Source organism: Dermacentor variabilis, chromosome 7, assembly GCF_050947875.1.
Source record: "Dermacentor variabilis isolate Ectoservices chromosome 7, ASM5094787v1, whole genome shotgun sequence".
NCBI lineage: Eukaryota > Metazoa > Arthropoda > Arachnida > Ixodida > Ixodidae > Dermacentor > Dermacentor variabilis.
This window is the reverse complement of record NC_134574.1, coordinates 44930747-44957065: the sequence shown is the minus strand read 5'-3', so window position 1 is coordinate 44957065 and position 26319 is coordinate 44930747. Positions and strand designations below refer to the sequence as shown.

General features: G+C 45.3%; 1 protein-coding gene across 3 annotated transcripts in view; it reads left to right on the top strand.

Moving 5' to 3' along the window:
- LOC142587416 (signal-induced proliferation-associated 1-like protein 2) overlaps positions 1 to 26319 on the top strand; it is a 194338-nt gene that overhangs the window by 154329 nt on the left and 13690 nt on the right. For 2 of the 3 annotated variants that reach the window (XM_075698427.1, XM_075698424.1), the window contains exons 22-25: positions 2999 to 3161; positions 14334 to 14433; positions 18649 to 18937; positions 22600 to 22847. In XM_075698427.1, coding sequence (XP_075554542.1) covers positions 2999 to 3161; positions 14334 to 14433; positions 18649 to 18937; positions 22600 to 22847 — 800 coding nt within the window. The remainder of the gene's footprint in view (positions 1 to 2998; positions 3162 to 14333; positions 14434 to 18648; positions 18938 to 22599; positions 22848 to 26319) is intronic. The other variant, XM_075698426.1, reaches the window with a different exon arrangement.

Here is a 26319-nt window from a genome sequence, read left to right as displayed (position 1 = left end):
GAATGGAAAGAGGCAATCGTCACGGGACACAGTATCTGTTCTTTATTATGCACGCATGTAACAGTACGAGCACCGATACGCCTCATAATTGTACTGGCAGGCCTTCAGAGCTATTTCGGACGTGCCTTTGGCAGTGTCAGCCCTTGGGGGCAATAAAAGGCTGTGTTTGTAAAGGTCCGTCGGGTATTGGCAACAAAAGTTATGGTTTTATGCCGAATAGACTTGCGTCTATTTGCAGAGACGACATGACATGTGGGAAGCCGACAAACCGCCTCGCAACGAAAGCGAGTGTATGGGATGTTACGAACGTTGGTCTCCACTACCATCACCATCTTTGCGCCACACTGTACGAAGGCATCACATCTTGGCACCGTTCATAGACGCAGTCTCTTGTCAAGCTTCTTGCGTTGTTATGGGGCGTAATACACATTTTTTCTTGTGTGGTAAAGCATATCAAAGCACATCTGTCATTTGGAATGCACATAAGACGTTTGCCATCACTTTTTGTCTCCTGCCTGACGACGTGAATTGTTCTAGCTCATTTGCAATTTCATCTCTGCTTTGGGCCCAGGCACATGTCTTTGTTCTCATGTGCCTACAAAATTTTATTTAATTGTTTACAAAATTAGGTTCCTTGCTTACCCAAACAAAAATGTTTGCAATATACTGTGCATGTTGTACCGTCCATGGGAAGGTGAGCTCAAATGGTTGCTGTTGGTTTTGTGTCTTGCTTCACTTTTGAGCAGCACTTACTGACTGCACAGTAATACAGTTGAATCCCGGCACAACGAAATCCTCTTCAACGAAATTTTTGCCCCAATGAAGATTTTTTCATTCCCCATCAATGCTTCACAGAACATAATGCATCGAAATTCCCTCCAAACCGAACTACTTTGCGGACACATTTTCACTTCAACAAAGTTTTTCTTTAAATTATTGAAACTGTAGCTCATCGAAACCCCTAAAACTGTTTTTCATGCCTTGACAAACCATCGACCTTGATAGAGGAAGAAATACACACAAAGTGTAGCTGCTCGGGCCATGACACGACGTAAACAAAACAGAAAGCCGCCATGCCGCGTTGGTGATCCTGATGCAACGCGCTCTTATGGAGGAGCAACCGGGTGTCTACAAACCGGGAATTCTCAGGGATTTTGAGTAGTCTGGAAAAACTCAGGGAAAACTCAGGGAATTTGTGCCTATATCAGGGAAAGTTAGCTGTCAATTTATTGAAAGGGTTGAAAGTCGCCGTAACGCTGGCTCGAGTAACAGACAGGAATCGTAATGAATAGTCTTTGACGCCCTGTCGTCGGCCGGAAGATTTGGCAGTGTACAGTCAACGACCGATTTTCCGGACACCTGATATTTTGGGACATGCCCGATAATTCAAATGGCTTTGTGGCACCACTACATACCCCATAGAGCCAATGTATAGGAATGCCTGAAATTTTGGATGCAAGAACCCTTCCCTGTCTGATTTTCTGGACATTTTGCCGTGACCGCAGGTTTGAAAGGGCATTTATCAAAGCCACCACCGCCGCCTCGAACCGGCGCGCTAGCACACAGATCTGCTGGTAGCCGTAGCCACCAGTGTGGCAAGGCTAGACCTAGCTGCTTCTTAAGCTTCTTAAGCTTCCTGCTGTTCGGTGCTTTTCATTAAAACAACTTGCTGCTGTTAGCAATGGCACCGACTTTGCCTTTGTAATTCTCGCCAATGACTTCGAAGCTCGGAAAGCATGATGCAACACATAATGCCGGTTCCCGAAAGTCAGCTGCGCCTCAATACAGCAATGTTATGCGGCCAAGCATATGCGAAGTATTGCGGTGAAGCATATCAAGAGTGGGAAGGCGCAATTGTCACGGGACACGGTATATATTCCTTAATTATACATGCGTGCACCCGCCGTCTCCTGTCATCCTGTCACAGTGCAAGCACAGATATGCCTAATAAGTGTATAAGTGTACTGGCAGACCGTCAGAAATTTTTCGGACGTGCCTGTGGCGAGTTGAGTTCTTAAGGGCTGTAAAAGACGAGCATTCATTTTTTGGACTGCCCGATTTTGCGGGCGTTTTAGTGGCCCCTAGGGTATCAAAAGTTGACTGCACGATTAACTAAGAGATGTTTCAAATGGTCCATAGGGCAAACACGTGGTGGAAGGAGGACAAGAACACAAACAACTTACACATTGAGGAATGAACGGAGAAGAAAGTGTGCTGCCGCTTCTTCGAAGGAGCTTGAGCTCAAAAAACAAACTGTCGGCTGACGCCGAGATGCAGGTGTCCCTCATCGTCCAAACCAATATGAACTCTTCAAAGCAGTCAAACACACAACACTGAGGCATTGTGCGCGCGCTGAGAGTATGTCAGGACAGTTGAAGTTGACTTTCTAGCTGCTGAGAGAGGATCTCACTTGTGACAACAAAGTTCGGGCTTCATACCAACGAGCTTGCTATCAGTTCATAGAAATAGCTCCTATCGAATGTATGCATCTCTTTTAATTCGTATTTGAAAATGTTAGACTCAATTTTCAATGGGCTTTATCATTTTTCTTGAATATATTTTATTCACTGTGCATTTTACTAACCACTCCCTTCTGTTTTATATTTCAATAATATAAATACTAATTCCTATTCAAAGTGGATTGAGTCTTCTTTGTGTTTTTTAATTTGCTTAGAGAGAGTGACAGCACTGGGCAACATGGTGTCAGCTTGTCTTGACATAAAACAGTTATGTGTCACTCTGGGAATTCCACGAAGGCGCTCACGGAAAACCTGGAAAACTCGGGGAATTTGGAAATGTCAACTTGGTAGACACCCTGGTTAATGAGTATGAAGCCATACATTTCCACGTATGCATGACGGCACGATTTGTGGCCTGTGCGTTCTGTGGGAGACTATCATTAGTGCTGGTACGAAGAGGGACTTTGTTCATGTGCCCGGCACTTTGTTAATGGGAACACTCTCTTCAGCAGCTCTTTGTATTCTTTTCACTCGTACAGCACCACCACAGGAGCCAGGGTGACCTCAGCAGTCTCGGGTCGTCGTCGTTCGCCGGTCTCGACCATTGTGGCCCACTCATGCAGCCAGTGCCGCAGCACCTGGGCTCGGACTACCAGTCCGACAGCTCCAGCGAGTGGCAGTTGGGGGCAGGCAGCAGTGCAGGTGAGTGTTCCGTGCTAAAACTGAACCCCTTTTGCTGCAAAATTTGCAAAATTTTGCAAAATTGCAAAATTTGAGACTCCTTGTTTTGTTGGTGCTGCTAAGAGCTCCTTAATGTTATCATGCTTTTTTAATTAAAGCAATGTTTTTTTAGGGATCCAGTAGGTTTACCCATTTATCTTATTTATATATTCTGCAGACCCTCTTCGGGCTCATGCAGGAGTGGATACAGACAGAAAATGGAGAGGACTACTTGTCAAGGAGCGAAGGCTTGAGCGCTAAGAAACAAGTTCATTAAAAATAATCGTAAAACTGTATCTAACGCAAAATTTCGTACAAGAATAGTGATATAAAAACACTATTGTTGCTTTGCATGGGAAAACCTATAAAAAATTTTAGAAAATACATTTTCATCACAACATGCCTGTGCAATAGTTCAGCAAAGATCATCATTCGATAGAAACAGTTTCTCAAAATATAAAGTGTTAACAATAAAAAGTACTAGCCCTAGCATGATGCCAAGGTCAACTCCCAGCCATCTTTCCAGGCGAAACACGGCTCCTTGTATGGCCACCGGCAAATGATTCTGACTGAGGGATGTTCACACCCTGCAGATAGGAACTGGGACCTTCAGAATGTGCAGGAAAACGCTGTGTCGGCGCACGCTTTATGTCATCTCTTTTGCTAGCACTGCCATAGCTGCACATACATGGCCGTCACCGGAGCTGTGTTCATACGCAGCCCTCGCGCCCTGTACAAAGCGAGGGAGTGCCTCGATGGTTGTGCTGTCCCGACGTGCATTTAATACCTAAGGTTGCTTAATCTTGAGTTTCGGAGACGCGTTGAAGTGGGAGGCTGGCTAAGCATTTGCACATTGCTGCCGCCACTTTTCGTGATAGCATCGTCCCACTGCGAGTGGTACCATCAGCCGCAAGGGCAGAGTGGACGCTTAGGCGTGACTGGCCTCGCTTTGAACTGCCGTTGTGAAATATCGCCGGCACTGCATGGAACCTTATCTTTTGTCACCAACTCTCCAATTCAACAAAAGGAAATTTTTTCTCATTCAGATGTGCTTTTTCCGATCGCCCAATAGTTAGGAAAATTTGGTGTACGGGGGGCTCGAATCTGTCGTGTGAAAAAATTTTCAATTTTTGTTTCGGCCTTCCTTCATACTTATGGGAATAAATTGAATAAAAAAAAAGGTCTAATTGCTAAAATTTCTATAAAACGAAGCAAATTACCGATTTTACTGACTTCATTATATCGAGGTTTAACATTACCACTTTTACAAATTACAAATACACAATAAATTGATAAATTTAAGAATATCAGGAAATATTTTTTGAATTTATAAAAATCGCATTTGAAATGAACCAAGTTCATTACATTGGTACAGAGTTGGACACGGTTTCCAAACTAATAATGACAATGCTTGACACCCCCCCCCCCCCCCGCGTCATTATTGCATGTATTTCAGCACCGATTTATAAATATCATTTCTCATTTAAAGGGCCTCTCACCAGGTCTGGCAATTTCGAACGGACAAGCGCTGTGCATACAATGTGCGCTAACGATCATGCCTACAAAGTATTACGCCGCTACGTGCCACGAGAATAGCTCAAATTTCAAACCACCCTTCTCATAGGCGCAACTCTCCCAGTTGAAGAGTCTATGTCAGTTGCGCAAATGCACCTGCGTGGCTTGCCGTGCTGAGACATCACTCACAGTGGCACGAGACTTTGAGAACTATTCAAGGAAACAGCAATTAGTTGTTTTATCTGTTGCTTTAATAGGCAAATGAAAGTTTAGAGAAATAGTAAAACCTACGAACCGGATATCTATGTGTCTTCTTTTACTTCGTACTGTAGCAAGAGAGATGTACCTACGTTTCATCTGCTTGTTTCCACGTCATGCAGTCATGCATGCAGAGAATGAAACTGCCATTTTCAACTGCGTTTCAGCACACGATCATACTCTGTTGACACATTTTTGTCTGCCTCAGTGTTCGTGATTGTGGCACTGACTTAGCTGCTAATCAGGTGTTCCTGTTCAGAGCACGCAAAATCGTGCGCTGCCCAAAATGCAACAAATGCAACAGTTTGCACGTTAAATCATCACCGGAGGTGCGCCGTGCAGCAAAAATGCAAGAGAAAAGAAGGCGGGGCCTGTAACGTATGCATCATGCAATCCTTCAACTGGTATGGGAGAGCATAGGGAAGGAATTTCACTTGCGAAGACTAGATGAGGGCAAGTGGAGAGAGAGAGTATGTTGGGCGGTGACGCTCGTCTCCTGAAATCATGGGTTCGCGGCACTTGAAATATTTCTATCTCAGCTATTGATGAGCCACTTTGAAAAATACCATATTTACTCGCATAATGGTCGCATTCGCGTAATGAACGCACTCCTGAATTTTGTCGTCAAAATTCGTTCTTTCTTATTTCCCACGTAATGATTGCACCCCGAACTTACCGCAGTGATATGTCATGTGCCAAGTCTAGCTAATAATGATCGTGCTATCTGTCGACTGCTATGCGAACGACTCTTCAAGACAAACCAAGCGGTCTGCACGCACCAACCATTCTCAAGCAGGTGCCCCATTCCATTCCGTTCATCGCTTTCCGCACTTCCATGACAATAAAAAAAAAAGAAGGCTACAAGCAAACTCGCCTTTATTATGTGTAGGCTTTATATAAAAATGGCTGTGGTCAACAACAACAATAACAAAAAAAAGCGCCTTTCGATTCTCGTCTGCCCTTGTGAGCACGCAACAAATCACGAGTGGCAACGATAGCAGTGACGTTTACACTTGTACGTTAGAAGTGTACCCTATTCATACGCCGACGCTTGTAACACGGCTAAAATACTCACCCACCCTTAGCGGAAACGTGCCGTATTAGGATAGCAGTGAAGACAAGTGCCGTAGTTTCCGCAGCTAAGCGCGCCCATCTGTTTCTGTCCCCTCAAAGTGGACATGGCTACATTATTGCCGCAAACTTGCCGACATTAATGATATTATTCATTACTGATACGGAAGAAACTGTTTCAGTGCACGTAATGTACTCACAAGAAGAAAAAAAAAATCGTGTTCGGCACGTTCGGCTTGCTCCGCCAGCCGTCATCTTTGTTTTGGTGTCCCACACTACATACAGGGGCAGCCGCCTACCTATTTGTTGACCTGTTGTCATCCCCCAGCAAACGGTAAATGAAAAACAAATTCTTCTTTTTGCGGGAAATTTAACCTGCGTAATGATCGCACCGCTGAATTTGTGTTAATTTTTTTTTACAAAAAATGCAATCATTATGCGAGTAAATACGGTAATTGCGAAAGATTGCTCCCTAGAGGGCACGTAACAAGTTACAGCATAGAACCAAAATTTGCCATGTGGCCTGGTTGGTAGGGGCCCTTCAAAGGGACTGGCAACTGGCCAGAATGTGTTGTGAGACGTCGATGGAAATGAAATGACCATTATTTATAGTGATAAGAATCCAGCATGCTGTTTGCGAAGCAGAAATTATAATTTTAAATTGGCAAAGAACGTCTCGCAAACCAGTAAGTGGTGAGGTCTGGCGATGAAATCTTGGTTCTTCGGACAAAGTCTACGTGATTACTGTACGTAAGTCTGCTGTTATTAAGTACAACACAACTGCTGCTTAATGTTGCAGTTGCTACTGTACTTACTCGAATCTAACGCGAACCTTTTTTCCAATAGAACCGGTCCAAAAATTGTGCGCACATTATTATTGAGTACGAAACTAAAGCTTTGCCACATTGCCATCGCCATTTGAAAATGGCCACTTTGTGCACGCTTCGAGCCTAGCTGCCGTAGCTTTCTCCCTGTGCTATAGTATGCATGCTTAGGTTAGTACACAGTCCGTCCTCCCATTTTCTGCATTTGCTCTGTCAGCATGGAAGTGCCGACTGCGAAGTCGCGCGATGCCGTAATTAAAAGGAAAGCGATCACGTGTGCGGAGGCGGATGGAAATCGGGGATGCATCATGGGTGTTCGGAGTTGCCGAAACTTGCCTGCGGGAGTGGCACAAACGGAAGCGGCGTTCTACTTCGGTGGCTGCTGCGTATGGAACGGCCACGCGACCCCTACCTTGAAACCGATGTGCAGTGGGGACAGAGTCTACCCATCTAGGCACACCACGCCGTGTTCTCATCGCTTAGTTCGTGTTGAAGTGAGAGGCCACACAAAGGTCTATTCGCTCGCCCCTGCTACAGCACTTCGTCACTCAAGTGTTTTAAAAAGAGTTTCCGCGGTTACTGAGTGATACGTGTTCATGTTTGCTTGTGCATGACGCCATGCTTGTTAATTTAGTTAGTTAGTTTAGCCGTAAACATATTTATGGCTGATAAAACTACTATCCTTACATTCATATAGCTGTCTACTAATTTGATATCGCAATCGATGCTTCGCCTTTAAGGCAGAACTGTGGCTTTTTCTATTTATTGCAACTTTAGTGTATTGGGAGTAAATCTTTGTTTTTCCAAATGAGAAAAGTTGTATTTTTGTATGAAAAAATGAAATGCGCGGTACTATAAAGGAATTTTCTTCTTTTAGGTCACAGCAAGCGGGTGCATGTTACAATTGATGGTGGTTTCTTTTTCCCACATTTTTTTGGTCGCACAAAACAGGTGCACAACACAATTGAGGGCGCTTTAGAATCGAGTAAATACGGTATATTATTAGACACTCGTGCTTTGTTCTGTGCTTCAGAAATAAAAATGGCACGTATGGCTAACACAAAACACTGAACTGCGTATCACGTGTAAAAGCGTCGTTTCATTTTCGATCCGATTGGTCTCGATTTGACTGGTTAAATACTGAAGCAGTTGGGCTCTATGGAATATCAACTTGATAAACAAAATAATACTTTCTCACGGTCATGGCCGCTCTTGTCATCTGTCTCGCTAATGCCAGCGTATAGTCGTTATCGTGCTCGCCTATCGCCATTTTCAGCATGCTTCCATTGAACGACTACATCATCACTGCAGATAAAAAAATTCTGACAAAAATAGTTGCACAGCGCTTTTCCAGTTACCATTTTGTGATTATACACTCTGACCGATGAGCTTTCTCTTGCCCTAAAAATATGGGTACCATGAAAATTGGTTGTCAGTCCCTTTAAGAGAGTAAAGTATGCTCATTCCTTCCATTGCGAGGCATGGTCTTTCTGTTGGCACTGTAATCTTAAGACGCATTTCAGACAATGTCAGTCCCTTATTATGCAAAATAGAAGTGAGGCGTGCAGACAGGACACAGGAGTAGAGAAGGGGACAACACGAACGCCGCAACTAGCTCAGCTTTCTGTCGTTCTAAGTCAGTCCCTTACTTTTAATGCCTATATCTGATTCTCTGCTATGATATTTCAAGATCATGAATGATATTTGTTGGCTTCAGGAGATTTATTTTTTGAACTGTCATTGTATCCCTTTTTGCTGGCTTCCTTGTAGTGATTAAATGTAGTGACACAACAGCAAGGGGCAGAATTAGACCACAAGGAGTTGCCATATTTTTGCACGTATAACGTGCCACCACATATAATCTGCGCCCCCAATTACAACAGCCCGGAAAGAAAAAAAAATATCCCTGCATGTAATCCGCAGAAGTAACCACCGCATACAACACTGCTCAAACCTTTGAAAAAACAGTCTCCATTCACGGATGCACGACTCATCTACGTTGTATCTTTGGCAGTGCTTACAAAGCTGGATTCACATGCCAGACGTTATTGCGGACGAATCAGTCACATGATATCAGACGCGAATGCGATCACTTTACAGCTAGCGCTCACACGACAGCGGATGCGGACGGAGAAGCCCCCGCACCGGCAGCGGCAGCGGAGCAAACGCGACCGAGCTCGACATCCCAATGGTGATTTGGCTCACCGCTGTATCAGGAAGCACTTCGCGTAGACTGAGGGAGCGTCGCAGGAATGGGTGACACATGAGTTTGCCGGTGCCATGTGTGCTATTCACTACTACTAAAGGCAAAATGGTGACCTATAAATCAAAGGAGAATGGGCGACCGTGAAAGTGGGGAGAAGGGAGCTTCAGCATGCAGGAGTGAGGAGGAGGTGGGGTTCCCTAGGAGATAACGGAACCTTGAATGGCCAAGAACCTTGACTTGAGATGTGGCTTCATGGTAGCGCGTCTCACGCTGCCATGAAGCCACACTTCACGGTGAAATTCACATGTAATCTGCACCCACAGTTACTGCTAAATGTTTTGAAATATCGGCATAGGCTATATGAGCAAAAAAGCGGGAAGAAAAGATGCACCTAATATAAGAATAGACTAAAATTTCTTACATAAACATGCAGAGTGGCCGCAAGCAGGAAAAATGGCTGGATTGAAACTCAGCTGAAAAACAAAACAATTAGCGTGCACACCGTGACCAAAATGCATGTGCATGATTTGGAGCAGCAGCCTGTTATTGACAATTTTGTATGGGAGAGGTGCCACAGAATGACTCGGTCAAGGAAAGGCAGAGACATAGGCATGCTAACTACGCGAGGTATGATGTTCGAACAGTGAAAGAGACATTTAAGGAGTATTTGTGGGTTGGCAGCACATGGGTAGGCCGGAAGATGTGGCTTGAAGTAGCTTACCGAGGGTCAAGTAGTGGTAGCAGAGATAAAAATAAAGGTTTGACTAATTGCATTGGAAGCTATATTAGTGAGTTCAAAAAATCAGGCCAGGTGATATTTGTGGGATATATGAATGTGCACATGGAGGATTTAGACGAATATACTGATTGCAACGGTTCTCTTGCGCTGGATCTGTGCGATGAACAGAACATTATAGTTGTTAACAGCGAGAATAAGTGTCATGGAAAGGTAACGTGGCAATGCAGAAATAGGCAGTCAGGTGTCGATTTTGCCTTAGTCTCAGAAATGGGTTATGAACAACTAGACCAAATGATAATAGACAAACATGGAAAAAATAACCTGGGCAGCTATCATAAATGTCTTGCCTTAAAATTTGGAAGAGATACTAATGCGAAACACGAACCAGTAGCAGTGGAAGGATTAAAAATGAATGAAAAGCAAATAGCAGAGATTGCAAGAAACATAGGAAAGAAAATGGAGGCGTTTTCTACAATAGTCTGAGAATATAAGGAACTGGTAGACGTTATGCAGCAGGAGATAAAACCACGACACGGCGAAAAAAAAAAAAAAAAACATTGCTGATTGGAAAGAGGATACCACGTGAGTGGTGGAACGGGAATAAAGCAAGTTATAGAAGAGCGTAAGCAGGCATTTAGAGATCATCGAGAAGCCAAGAAGTTGGCATTAAATGAAGAGAGGTGCTCCTTAGATGGAAGAAATACCAAGAAAAAGAAAAAGGGTAGAGACAGCTCATGCAAAAGGAAATTAAATGCACAAGTAAATGTTGGGCGCGTATCATTTGCAAATGAGGCAAAACCACACCAAAACGATTCTGGAACCATGTAAGAGCACTCGCAGCTCCAACTGAAAATTGGCAAATGGCTGTGAAGATGGTAACGTAAGGAGACGATGCACTGCAGTACATCACAGAGTTATTAGGGATAACGTCAGCACGAAAGAAAGCATGGTTCGGACTCTAACCGATCCAGCAACAACGTGATGCCTGAGGGATCAAAGTTAGCATAGAATGCTGTTATTGGAAAAATGCAGAAGAAATGTCCCGAATAACATGGCTGCAGGTCCCAATGATATCTCAATGCAGCTAATCAAAAACGTCAGTCTGAAGAGCAAGGCAATGCTGAATAATGTCATAGAGCAAGTGATTAGAATAAAGAAAATTCTTTTAGATGGCGTGAAAGGAATATGAACCTCCTCTGATAAGGATACGACGAGCTCGTACAGGCCAGTTACAGTAATGTCGGTGCTGTATAGAATGGCAATGCAATCTATAAAATTAGAACTCTCACAGTTGGTTGAGAAAAATGATGTACTCTGAGAACTACACAATGGGTTCAGACCAGGCAGATGCTTAGAGGATAATATATTTGTACTGACTCTGTGCACAGAGATTTCACTAGCTCAGAATTGACCCTTTTGCGTAGCATTTTTAGACATTACAGGAGCCTACAGCAGCGTAGACAGGGAGTTGTTGTGAGATATTCTTAAGCACGAATGCATAGATGACATAGGGACGTACAGTTAAACCTCGTCATAACAAAGTCAATAAAATCGAAAATTTGCTTCATTATATCGAAATTTCATTGTATTGAAACTCGACCTTTTATGCAAATAAGTACAGTGAATAATAAGTACAAATAAGTAAATAAGAACTAGTAATAACGAATAAGTACCCCAGAAAGTGGATGGGAAATCGTGGTAGCTCAATTGGTAGAGTATCGCATGCGTAATGCGAAGATGTGGGATCAGTCCCCAGCTGCGGCAAGTTGTTTGTTCATCCACTTTCAGTTCCATTATTCTATAATTTCTTTATTTCAATTAGTAAGTACAAGTAATTTCCCCTGTGCTGTTCTTCGTGTCTTTGTTGGCTTCTTATGAAATGTCAGATCTCAGTCACACATCTACATCTTCCATATATATTAATTAGCACCTTTACCCAATGCAAAAGAGACTGCTAGGTATGGCCATCAAAAAAAGAAGAAGGCACGAAACTGGAAGTTTGAGTGAACGACCGATGGCATAATATTTGCAAGGAAAGAGGAGCAGTCCAATGTGAACAATGTGCAAAGCGACCGCAACATTGGTCAGATTGTGCAACTTGGCAGGTGTGTTATCCTGCACTTTTTTTTTTCTTTTTTTTGTTATGGCGATACTGCCCAACCATTTTAAGTTCAAACGATGTAAAAGGCTTGATGTGTTTTCATTTCAACACATGGTCAGCCAAAAATAAAGCAGATAACTTCTGTGCTTTTTCCGACAATTTAACTTTTGTTTTGATTTATTAACACTAACAGAGATGCGGTACTTGTCGGACAGTGACGTCGTCAAATGTGCAAATTACAACGCATTATATTTAAAGAGAACAAACAAATGTCATGGTGGTCTTTTAATGTATCTAAAAGAAAATATTGAGTGTGAATTGCGTGATGAAACGACCTTATATGTCGCAGTCTTTGGGTACAGCACACAACTTTCAAACACTGCTGCAGTGACAGATTTGTTAACATTATTGGCGGCGCCACACACACCACACAATCGACGGATACTCTGATTGACCTGTTTATAACTAACCAACCCACGACATAGTAATATTGGGCGTTATTGTCTCCGATGTGAATTATGTATCTTCCTATGTATATATTTTTTTCATTAAGCCTCACAAATGTGGCATCAATTATGGTTCACACAACTTTAGAACAATCCAGCACATTAATCAATACACTTTAGATGACTTTTGATGAAGATTATTGCTGACAAATTGCTATGTCGTAACACAAGCAAGACGTCGGATGAGGCATATAATAGTTTTATTCGTCTGTTCATAAAATCTTATGCTCAGTCACGTCCTATGAAATAAATGAAAAAGGCGAGTAACTCGTGTGAGCCGTGGATGACTAAAGAGTGCATTAAATATGATAAAAAGAAAGAATAAACACTTCCACAGGTTTTTAACTTTGTGCCGCTCAGAGGATTTGGGTATATTAAACGAAATTGGAATATGTAAAACCAATGCTAATTCGTGAAAAATAAAGCGCACATATTTTTGTTTTGTGTTTCAACGGGATCATAAGACCAAGCCAGATGTTATGTGGAAGAGGATAAACAAATTGTTGGGTCGCTCACATTCTGCAGAGACTGTTAAAGAACTGATCCTATGCAACGTACCTGTTAAGGGTTTTGAACTCATTAAGACATTTAATGACTTCTTAAATAATTTAGTGATAACATGATAACAGTCTCCGAATGATAACGAAATCCTGGGTGTATCTGATTTGTTTAGTAACAGTGTGGCATGTGGCATAGATGGAATACAGATAAAACCAGTGAAATATGCAGTCAACATTGGTTTACCACATCTCTGCCATATTTATAACCTTGCGCTCAGTACAGCCTTTTTTCCCCAAAAAATGCAGATGTCAAAAGTAATCGTGATATTTAAAGGAGCAGACAAAGATTTGTGGGCCGGATGGCTTTGAGAGCCGGCAGTAAAACCACAAATGAGGCATTGCTTGCTGACATGGGTTGGGCTTTTCTTTTTTAGTCAGAGAAGTGCAGAGCAAAATTAGTTTTGATGAAAAACTCGGGAGCATGAACAAAAATAAATAGATGGCTAAAGTGGACAACTATCTGTACCTGAAAATCGTGCATATAGAATGGAGGAAGAGGTTATGAAAGTTGGCAAACAAGTACAGGGTAATTGAAGGTGTAAGTAGACAATCGGGAGTCAGCGGAAAGAAAGCAAGAGAAACAGAGACAGGGAATAGGATGCAAAGAATGGAAACAAAAAAGACCATGGAGACTTACAAGAATGGGAAGAAATTAGAAGGGAAAATCTGCAGGATAACACAGAGCCTTACTATTTGAGGCTGAAGCTGGTTGCCTAAGGACGAAAGTGTACTGGAGCAAATATTCGCACCAAGATGAGGCGTGTGTATGCTGCAGCAAAAATCCGGAGACCGCTTGGCACATCCTAATGGAATGCGAAGTGATTGAACCAGTGAGAACCATATGTAACGAACACCATCCAGAAGCGCTTGGACTTTAAGTGGACGAAAGCATCAAAGGGTCAGCAGTCGACGTAAGCAAGAGATGTTTAGAGTACTGGTGGAAGAAAGGCAGGGAAGAGATTCATGCGACCAGCTCCATTACAGGCCTAGGTAGCGGTACAAGGTAGGTAAAGAAGTTTTGAGGAAGAGAAAAAATGTTAAGGAGATGGACAGAGAAATGCTAGAACAAAAAGTATGTGTAACACACCTGATTAACTAAAGCAGGCAAGGTGGATATGTGTTACCGCCCAGTTCCAAAGGTGATGTGATTAAATTGTCATCATCATTGGTGACGCAACATGCTTGGAAAATAACATGGTGTGCACAGAAGTGCCCGGCATTTTTGGGCAATCTCTCAAGCGTTAGTTGAATAAATCTGTGATGTACAACTCGTTGTAGTAGTTCTGCAGAATACACTTAATTTATCAATTTATCTGCTGTTTGCATGTTCGTTTTCCTGTAGTGTTTGTGCCAATGCCGTTTGCTTTTCCACAGATGAGCTGTCGACTTGCGGCAGCAGTCATCTTGGAAGCCCACTTCCGCGCCGTGGACTACAAGAGCGGGCCCCAAACCACAGTCCCAAGGTCCGGCTAGGGTGAGACAGTCTGTCTTTATGTATGAGTGTGCGTGCTTCTGTGTGTGTTGGAACGGTCACATCCTCCAAGTGAATCAGATATTTCTAGAGATATTCTAACCCACCCTGCAAAACAACCTTTCATGTGCTGTCGATACCATGAGAGCGTGATGATATTCAAGGCGGGTTCTGACGACAAGAACATGCCTTGAGTGTCCATATACAGTTAAGCCTCGGTATAATGAACTTCAACGTAACGAAATTCTCAATATAACAATGTATCATAACCTCTTGATCATACAATGCCATGTATTTAAAACCTCAATAGATATTTCTAGAGATATTCTAACCCACCCTGCAAAACAACCTTTCATGTGCTGTCGATACCATGAGAGCGTGATGATATTCAAGGCGGGTTCTGACGACAAGAACATGCCTTGAGTGTCCATATACAGTTAAGCCTCGGTATAATGAACTTCAACGTAACGAAATTCTCAATATAACAATGTATCATAACCTCTTGATCATACAATGCCATGTATTTAAAACCTCAATATGTATAACAAAGTGTGTTTGTATGCTATTTCAACGATTTCAATGTAACGAAATTTAACTGATGCTGAAAAGGAATGCCGAGACAATAAATAGAAACTTCCATGGACATATATGGTCAAATGATTGATTTACAACCGGCTGCTTGCAAATGCACCTCTTAAATCGCACACTGCGCGACTAGAGTGACCACCGAAGTGGAGGCGCATCATGTTCCGTATGAAGTCCTAGTGCGATAAGATCATCACATGCCCCACGCACTGTATGCTTTAGGTGCGAGTGAAAGTGTGCACGGGTGAGACTAGAAAGATGGGGGTTCACAAGGGACGCCTTTCTGCATGAGCAAAGGGGAAGAGAGGGAGGGGTGCGAGCTTGTGGAAACACGATCAAGCGCATGCGACGGGACGGGCGGTGTTTGAGATAAGTTGGTGCATGTCTCGATTTCAGGCGTGCATCTCGGCCAAGGCTGAGCATGGCTGTAAGCGTCTGAGCTCATACGCAGCCACGCACCCTTTTTAGAGGTAATCGGCCACGTGTGCAAAGAGTTGGCATGCCGAGACAGTGTGGTACCATGTAAGCTGTCTTCCCACGCGTTAAGTATTGGAGGTTGCATAATCTTGAGTTTCAGTGACCCATTGGTGTGAAAGCCAGATAAAACATTCGCTCCCCGCTGCTGGCACTTTACCTGATAGAGTCGTCCCAGTGCAAGCGACGCCATCAGCCGCGGTGGTGCAGTGCACGCAAAAGCGTGGCTGGCTTCGCTTAAGGCCGCCCCACATTCAGCGTTTTCCCGGCGTTTTCTGGCGTTTTGTCACCCGGCGTCGCTCGGCGTCGACGCTGAGGCTGGCGCCAAGCCAAAACGTCGTGCTCAAGGGACACCAGATCTCGCCGCCGCCGTCGGAAGCGGCTCGACAGCGCCGACCAATCAGCGCGTGGCAGGGCGTGGCCGCGCTGCTGGCAACTCTTGCAAGAAACTTCCGCAGATTCGCAGTTCGCGCCGCCATTGCTGTTTGTTTGGTTGCTTCAATCATGCTACCGGCGAACATCGATAACGAGCTCCTTATAGCCATTGTAGAAGCAAGGCCGATATTGTGGCAGACCAAACACAAGGAACACAAGAATCGTGTTAAAAAAAACTTTTTGTGTATTGAAGTCGCCGCCATCGTCCTGCCGGGTGTACCAAATGAGAAGCAGGAGCTTCTTTTTTAGCAGCAAAAGCTGCTGCCTTCTTTCCATGATGTGGCGCATGGCGTCTAGCAATAAAAAGCACCTACTTCCCCCTCTTTCATAGAATAAAGAACCCTCGATGCTCAGCTTCGCACGCCGACGCGCCGACAGCTCGTGATGTTCACACCGATATTGCTGCCAGTTTTCTGAAGCTTAGCCTTGTGTAATTTTTCTACACAGCCCTGAATATTTTATTTAGCGTAAAACTATGCAAAGGGCATAAGTATTGCATTGAAGAATACTTATGACAGCTCTTTTCATTGATATTACACAATTAGCTTAGGAGGTATCTGGTAAAATAAATCTGGTCACATTGTGCGACGCTGCGCTGGCGCTGGTCCGCGTGCCGCTCGTGTGGCTGGACGCCCTCTCTGGCGCCGTTCATGCGACCACGCCGGGAGACGCAACGCCAGAAAACGCCGGTAGAAACGCTGAATGTGGGGCGGCCTTTATGGTGCATCCAGACGAAGGACCGAATCCGGATTTTTAGCGGACGCGGACGACTATGCCAAGGACCATCCGGATGCAAGCGCATCCACACGGCGGACGAGGCCCTAGCAGACGAAGGCCACAGAGCCGGATTACTCTCGACCGCAGCCTCTGCGCAGGCTAGCTGCAGTCTGGTCTGAGAGTTTCTTCCGCGAATTGTAAGTGTTCAACAAAATGGAGGCCGGCAGAAAGCAACGTTTGGCCGCGATGGCTGTTGTTCTGTCAGAGATTGACGAGGACTTTTATTTGCTTCCACAAAAACGGCGTCGTTGGCGGAAAGACTGGATGGGAAGGAAAGAATTGGGGATCCAGAACCTGCTCTACGAAGAGCTCCTGAAGACTGACCTCGACGAATATCGGAGGCTACTTCGTGTAAGCACAGAGCAGTTTCTGCAACTGCTGTTACACGTGGGGCCCCACATACGAAGGGAGGATACCGTTATGCGCCGTTCTATATCGGCGGCAATACGGCTGCAGGTGACACTGCGGTACCTTGCTTCAGGTAAGTGTCACACGTTTCCAAGTTATTACTGAGCTTGGTGTTGATCGAAGGCCGCTACACAAGTGTGTTGAAGCGCGCTCGTGTGGTAGCGTACGAGCTCAATCGCACCCGAAATATTCAATGCAGATCCAGAGTGTTCGCGTGGAAGGGTTATCACGAGTAAACACAAGTTTTGTACGGCCATGCTGTCCGCACCGACTTTTTGCATAAACATGCATGAGATAATATTGATCTGTTTACACTTGACTACGCCAGTGAGCGCGATTGCTTTTCGCTGATACTGTATTCATTTACTGCTCTGAAACAGCCAGATATCAGATGTATTTGTTGTACACTTCCTACTTTTTTTGTAGTCTGCTCGCGAGCAGTTCACTGAGATTTCTTTTCTTTTTTTTATTATTACAGGAGAGAGTCACTATTCCCTGAGCCGACAGTTTAGGCTCGGTCATTCAAGTGTGAATGACATTATACATGAAACATGTACTGCCATTTACGAGGAACTGGGAAGCAACATTATAAGAACACCCCGCACGGAGGAGGAATGGAAATATGTGAAATAAAAGGCGGCGTCATCGCACAAGTTCATTGTTCAATAGACGTGAACGACACCAGGAGCTACGAACCACTGAAATCGTGCGCCAGCAAACGGACTGATGCTTACTGCAATGCGGCTGTCCTCGAGCAGGAGAGAAGTGTACTGGTTGCCAGACACTTTTCTCCTGGCCAGTTAAAGCTGCAGCTTTACCCCGCCAGAATCTGGATGTGAAAAACGGGTTGGCGTTATCCGTCCGCGCGGCTCACGGAAGAGGCGCGGACGAAGCACTTCGCTGATGTGAGGTCACGTGACACGCCGTCCGGCCTTGCACATCCGGATTCGGTCCTTCGTCTGGATGCACCATTAATTCGTACCTCTGATGTGAAGATATCATCAACACACGTTGCATGAAACTGTATCATTCGTCTCCGACTCCCAAATTTATCAAAATGAATTGTTTTCTCATTCTGCAGCCCCTTTCTGTCTAAGAAAAATCGACAAAAGGGCAAATTTCAACGCAACGAAATTTTGATATAACAAAGCAAATTGCAGATTTTACCAACTTCATTATATAGAGGTTTAACTGTTATTGCTTTCACAAAAAAAAAATTTAATTACCCGATTCGAATCAGCATTAGTTTACTGGACAAGTTTACAGACAGCCATTACCACACTCCAGGTTTTCAGATGTATACCACACATTGACGTAAGTGAAATGAAATGACATTTTTTTTCTTATTTAGCCACAAAATCTCCCTTAAGTATTGCAGAACCACAAAGACAGGCAGTAGAATGGGACATGTCACTCAATCAAGGCCATCCCTCCAGCCTAATTGAAACCTGATGTCAACACCGCTGTGTCGTTCTGCTCAGCAGCTTGCCTGTTAACATGAAAAGGGATCAGGACCGAGTGTGTTTTCTTTGGATGCAGCTGCCGCATTGTGAGCAGTAGCGGCACCACCACCACCACCACCGGTGAGGAGGTGATGCGCAGTCCCCTGGCCAGTCTTCGCCATGCTGTCCCCTCCACACCACGATCGGCCAGCGCCGCCCACCCACTGTCGTCAGCCGGTCCGTCGTGGTCACCCTCGTCCGTCAAGGGCGGTGGAAGCAGTGCCGGAAGCAGCGCAGGCAGCGCAGGTGGAGGCTCTACCTTCCAGGAGGACCTACTTCGACTCATTGGACCAGACTACCTGGACAGTGATTCGGAGGCAAGAACAGTGCGCCAAACTTCCTTTCGGGCTTGACCAAATCATTTTGTACCGAGTGTTCCAAAAGTGTGAGATTACTGTTGGCAGATTAAGCGGGCACTCGCTCATACTGGCTCATCAATATTTCTGCAGGTTCTGTGCTCACTCGCACTCATGCGCACTCACACTCGTAGTCACTTTCATTTACACTTAGCAGCACTCGGTTCCGCCGATGCATGCGTCCAAGATGTGGCATTTCACAGAAATTTCAACTTAAGGTTGCACCAGTGTGTTACCTACCTGTTTCATCCTCAGTGAATCGAAAGTGTGCATCGTCTATGGCAATACAGTCGAACCCACTCATAATGATACCGGTTTTAACAACAGATCAGTTATAACACTGGGATGCTGCCGTCAACCGTCAACTTTTGTATGTTTTCCATGGTCAAATAACTCGCTTACTACAGTGCTCTGATGATGAATTATCGGTCATAACAATGAAGTTTGGCTTCTGGGTGTCCGAGCCGAAAGGTAAATAAATGCAAAATCCTTGAAAAAATTAAACATAAAATAAAACGAGAAATTTGAAACCTATGCCAGCTGCGCTGCCCGCAGGTTGCTCGCTTGCTCCTCATTCAGTGCAGTTCTGCAAACAGCTTAATTGCTCGCCTTGGTCTTCGTTGTTTGCGTCGAAATCATTTCTGGCCACACGGTTTCTCACCGCCAAAACGGAAGATGGCTGATCCGCCCACCAATCATCGACAATGCACAACGTTGCCGGTGAAAAGAAAGCACACGGCTGTAGATTCGGAAACTAAGCGCTTTTATCCGACAATGCGAGCGTCGCGAATGCGCTTGCTTCAGATAGCGACTGCAGCGACAACGCGGTAGGACAGACTGCCTCAGCGTTTTCCTCACAGGAGGTCCAACAGATGAGCCTGTCTCTCCGGGACTTCGTTATCGCGAGAAACCTTCCGCTGCAGTATGTGGAGCACCTGGATGCCTTGGAGAATGATGTCGACAAGCTTTGCATAAAGCACGCAAGGCTGACAAACATAAGGTTTTCTCGTGCAAGCTCGTGAGAAATATGTGGCGAGATGCTTGTGGCGATCTCGCCTCAGCGTTTCTTCTGTATTTCTCAAGGTGACAGGCTGCCGTGGCAGCCTTCTTGGAATTCTTAAAAGGCCTCTTTTGGGGGCACCAATGCGATGCCTCGGCGGTGCTTGCATATCACTTGCCACCCGTGACCCCTCTTTGCAGTTGTTATAGCAGTGCCATTCTTTAACGCCGACAGCCGCGGTTGTTGCATGCGATCGGAGCGCCCAGGAAGCAGGTAAGGGGTGACATTGGTTGCGGAGATTATTTCCTGCATCTTATGGCCAAATCTGATGAAAATAGACAAGCTTGCTTAGTTTTTCGTGCTCATTTCAAATATTCAGTAGCCAAATGAAAATTCCGTAGGTCCATTAGTTCAGGAGATTGACAGTGCTGCTACTCTATTGTTTTCGGAGACAATGGAAAAAAGTAAATATTATTTCATAGCTAGATACTATAATATGCAGTAACTGCAATGCTGCAAAAAGTTTTCAAATGTACTTCTAATTAGCCATTCTGCAGGTGATCAAAATTCTTTCCTTGTCCTAAGGCTACCACACCAAAAGAAAATTCATGAAATGGAAATATTCATATGCACAAATTTGAAATTCTGCTCTCACCGGTTTGTAATATGCAGATTAGGCTTTCTGCTAAAGAAAGAATTACTGCTCTAGCTCTTCTAGATCGTGAGATATCACTCCAGCAGTCTGGTCAAGTGACCCAAAAACATGTTTTGAGAAAAGTGAGAAAACATGCAAAATCCTATTTTATTTACAAATTTACAGCTGGAACAGCTCAGTAGGCACCAGGCATGTAGTCCTGCTGAATCCCACCGCCTGTGTGCTGCTTTTTCAGGGACTTTTCCAGATCATCGAATGCAGGCTTTCGTTGTTATTTTGCATTTTACCACGCTGGCAACGTTGCAGCAGTTTCTTGTCCGAGAGCCGTTCATATACGGGACGTAAAGCCTGACACACGAGGAGGAACCTTTTGAGGATGTGTTGGAACCAGCTCACCCTTGGCCACTGCAGCATTTTGCTTGCACCAGGAGTTTGGGCCTGATGAACAAAGAGTGTGATTAGCCATATCATTGTTTGATGCAATGCGGTGATATGTGGCCATCACTGCATTTTGAGTGGCATCTACATCTCCTTTGTGGGCCTTCAGAGCCCATCCGTAGTATGAGGTTAACTTGGAGATCAAGTCTGCTGTCAAGCGGCCCTTTCCACCAACACTCTCATGTCCAGGGCCAATACTACTGACAGTGATTTGAAATGCCACTTTTGAGACCTACTGCACTGCTCACAGAAACACTGCGCTATCAGACATGAAGCTTGAGAACAAGTTAAGGACCGCGCAAAGAGCGATGTAAAGAAGAATGCTAGGCATAACTTTAAGAGACAGAAAGAGAGCGGTTTGGATCAGAGAGCAAATGGGTATAGCTGATATTCTAATTGACATTAAGAGAAAAAAATTACACTGAGCAGGTCATGTAATGCACAGGTTAGATAACCGTTGGACCATTAGGGCTACAGAATGGGCACCAAGAGAAGGGAAGCACAGTAGAGGACGGAAGAAGACTAATTGGTGCGATGAAATTAGGAAATTTGCAGGCTCTAGTTGGAGTTGGTTGGCGCAGGGCAGGGGTAATTGGAGATCGCAAGGAGAGGCCTTCGTCCTGCAATAGACATAAAACAGGCTGATGATGATGATAATCATGATGATGATGATGATTTTTCTTAGTAGGTATAAGAGTGTCTTTACAAACTTTGTTCAGTTTTATCCCACAATCTTGATTATGGCAATTTATATCTTTTTTATGACATACATCTCGTTAATAATACTTTTATGCGTGAAAAGTGCAGTCATTCTACTTTTTGTTTATCTATTACATAAAATATTGAGTGCAGTAGTTTCTTCAGAAAAAGAAAATCTGGCGTAACCCACAAAAAAACCTTTTTCCTACGGTAGGGAAAAAGTGAATCTCCTATAGCGCTTGTAGCTGTGTGGCAGGAAAGTTGAAGAAATTGAGCATGACCGCTTGCCCCGAGTGAGAAAAGTGCCTCTGGTACAAAGTTGTCCCAATTTTTATATATATAAAATGCTTCGACTGCCATTTTTTAATTCCGCTACTTCGTGTTTTTAGCCTCAATCTTGTGGTTAGCACATAATGTCCTTCCTAATGGCTCCTTTCATACGGTGACCATGTTGGGCTAGTAAGCACGAGGTTGCAGGATCGAATCTTAGCCACAGCAGCCACATTTCGATGGGGGCCAAATGCAAAAGTACCTGTGTACTTAAATTTAGGCGCGCATTGAAGAACCCCAGGTGGTCCAAATTTCCGGAGTCCCCCACTACGGTGTGCCTCACAATCAGATCATGGTTTTGGCATGTAAAACGCCATAATTTAAGGATGAGCATGCATCTCACGTGTGGCACCATGCTGTGTATTTCTAAAGGAATCTCCCTACAGTTGCCAGTGTTGCTTGTTCTGGTTAGTCCTTTTTTTTTCGTAAGCTGTTTTGTAATCCCCAAAACTCTGCCCGTATAGATGAAATCAAGTGAAGTCAGTGTGGGTTGTGCATTGATTGATCCAGGAACCCACGTGGTGCCCCCTTGGGCCGTCGGAGCGTCCGCGGTCGGGCCCCGAAACACCGTCGTCCTCGTTGGAGCGTGCTGGAAGGCGACAGGGACTGGCGCTACGTTGCCACTCGTCCTGTCCTTCGGCCGCAGAAGACGTCATCCTCACTACTGCGCAGCCAGCACAAGTGATCGCCTGCTGTGATCTCTCACCTTCTGCTGGAGCTGTGGATGCGAGTGCTAACAATGTGGCTGACAGCGCAAGGTGCGACCTCATTTTGACTTTTCTTTTCTTCTGTCTGTCTTACATAACAGCTTCTTTCTCATCTCTATCAAACTATAAATAGCAGTCAGTGGTGTCAACATACGACAAGATACTTGCTGAGTGCCTGTAGTTTGCTAAGCCCTGAAACGAAGCGCTGCTCATGAAACACAAGGCGGACACACCATACCACCACCATACCGCCGTGCGGAGGCTCGCTGGACGGAGGTTGGAAGTCGCCCGCTGTGAGTTCGAACACATGCTTCAGCTCAGCACAATTCATCCTTCCTTCAGCTGTTGGTCTTCACCTCTCCATCCGGTTACAAAGCAGGAGAGTGGCAACTGGTGGCGATTACGGAGTTTTGAGTGCCGTCACTACTCTGGATCAATATCCCCTTCCCCACATGCATGACTTCCGTGCTCGTCTCACAGGAACCAAAATATACAGTGTGCTGAAGGCACTGGGCAGTGGGCATGAGGCTGGTGAAAAGAAGACAGCAAGAAGCGCTTGTTTGCCCGTTTCACTATAGCACCGACTTGTTTCGGCCTACCGCTGAAAATCTAGAACTAGTGCTGCTAGGTGAACACTCCTGTTGTAACAGCAAGATTGACTTGACGAGCGCATACCATCAACTTCCTCTCGAACCCAGCGACACTCCGAAAACAGCAATCACTAATTCATTTGGCCTGAGTTTCTCCGTATGCCTTACAGTTTGAAGAATGTGGCGAAAACTTTTTAAATATTCATGAACGGGGTTACGTGCGGACTCCCATTCTTTTTTGTCTACCTTGACGACATTCTCGTTGCAAGTCACACAGACGAAGAGCACAAAAAGCACCTTTGCCTTCTATTTGAGCGACTGTATAAGCACGGCCTGGTCCTAAAGCCCTGGAAATGCATTTTCGGAGTTGAAGCCCTGGATTTTATCGGCCATCGCCTTTCACCCCAAAGCATCAAGCCACTGGAATCACAAGTGCGGGCAATTGAGGACTTCCTCTCTCCAACCTGCTTCCGAAGGTTTCGAGAGTTTCTGGGGCTCGTAAATTTTCATAGGCGCTTCATACCATCCTGTGCGCAAGTTCTTCAGCCGCTTACCAACCTGCTGTGTCACGACTCCGAAAAACTGCGTACCTTCCTCTGGTCCTCGGAGCACGAGCACTCCTTCCAGGAAGCCAAAACGCTCTTGGCTACTGCAGCATTGCCGATTCAACCATTGCCCGACACCCCAACTCGCCTTATGTTAGACGCATCGACCACGGCAGTGGATGCAGTACTACAGCAGCACATGACACAAACTGGAGGCTACTGGGCTTTTTCTCAAAGCGCCTAAACCCCGCAGAAGTTCGCTACAGCACCTTCGGAAGGGTGATGTTGGCTATCTACTGCGCTGTCAAGCCTTTTCATTTTTTTCTTGAAGGCTATAGCTTTTACATTCTGACCGACCACAAGCCATTAACCTCCGTTGTCAAGAACAACAGTTCCTCGTACTCAGAACGTGATCTTTCGGCAAATTTCCTTTATCTCCAAATTTTCTGCGGACATCCGCCATGCCTCTGGGACCAAAAATCAGGCAGCTGGCACACTGTCATGGATTGGCGCTGTGCCTGCTGGCCCTGTGGATTTCCAGGCTCTTTTATCCGCCCAGTAAAGTGACCCTGAGCTGCGCCAATTGCAGGAGAAAGGCTCATCGCTCCAGCTCAAGGAGGTGCCGCTTCCCTATGCAACAACGTTGGTCACATGCTACACATTGCAGGCAGTTGCTCGCCCATTCGTGCCCCATCAGTTTTGGCGCCCAATATTCAATTCACTGCACGGGCTAAGCCAACCTGGCATCAGAGCGAAACAGAGGCTTATCACAGACTGCTTTGTCTTGCCGGCGATCAGCAAAGATGTTCGAAGCTGGACAGGAAGCTGCCAAGCCTGTCAAGCCGTGAAAGTGCCCCGACACACTCGTTCAGTGGTGCAGCCGTTTCAACCACCAGAGAGCTGTTTTGTTCACGTGCATTTAGACATGATGGGTCCTCTTCTGCTCTGCCAAGGTTTCAGGTACAGTCGCCGACTGTTTATTTGGACCTCACGGGGACCGCGGAAATGTCCGAATAAACAGGTGTCCGAAAAAACAGATTGAGAAAAAAATGCTTTATTTCCACGCCCTTATTCAGGCGCGGCAGCAGGCGCAAAGAAATCTTGAATGCGCCATTGCACACTGTTCCGTTTACGCGTAATCAGATCAGCCTGAATCTCGGAGAGGGTCGTGCGGTCACTGTAGGTGGCTGAAAGCACAGTCACTGCTTGTACAAGCGCCGCATGCGATGGCAGCGGCACCCATGGTGCGTCATCCTCCGACTCAGAGTCATCATCCGGCGGGGCAGCAGAAACCTGAATGCTCTCGTCGTCATCAAGTTCTGCGCACGTCAACACAGCACTGTCAGCATCTGTAAAACTGTCAAATGAGATAGTGTCCGGAATCGCAATGCCACCACTGTGCAAATCTCGAACATTTTCGGCTTCAGTAGGGAGCACATCGGAAGGCGACAGGTCTGGGGCCTCCATGGCACTCACTTCATCGGTTATAACAAATCCGGCATGCTGAAAGCAGTTCTGTAGAGTGGCAGGGGCCACCGCCTTCCAGGCAACTGCAAACATGTTTATTGCCGACAGAAGGCTAACAGTGTACTGCTTGCCGGCGTCGATGCAGATGACCATGCAGTTCAAGAGGCGTGCTCTGTAGAGGACCTTCAAATTTTTTATAATGCCCTGGTCCATGGGCTGGAGGACACTCATGGTGTTGGGCGGCAGGAATTCCAAGCGGAAGGACTCGAGATCATGGATGTGACCATGTGCACCACAGTTATCCACAAAAAGCAGTACCTTCCGGTTTTGCGACTTGAACTTCCTGTCGAGTTTGCGGATGTAGTCGTTGAAGAGCTGCTGCGTGATCTATGCTTTTGTGTTGGCCTCATACCACACGGGCAGCGACTTCGCTTCCTTGAAGCACCTCGGGCTTTTTTGATTTACCAGTCACAAGAAGCGGAAGCTTCTCTGTCCCCGACATGTTGCTGCCTACCATTATGGTGACGCGCTCTTTACTATACTTCCCGCAGTGGCAGGGATCGCCAGACACAGAAAGGGTCTTATCAGGCAGCATCTTATAGAATAGAGCTGTTTCATCACAGTTAAAAATGTCATCTGGCGAAAACTGGGACAACAGCGACTCCAGAGTCTCCAAGCGATAATTTGCAACAAGGGTCTGGTCGACGGCACCACTCTCGCCACACATCCTCTTGAAAGCGAGGTCGTACCTTTTTTGAAGTTACGGAGCCATCCGTCACTCAACATAAAGCCCTCGATGTTCATCCGGAGAGTGAACGTCTCTGCGTTCTGCTTCAGAAGGTCTCCAGGCACAGGAATCCGCTTGGCAACCGTAGCACACAGCCACATGTGGACGGCTTCTTCAAGCTTCAGGTGGCTGCC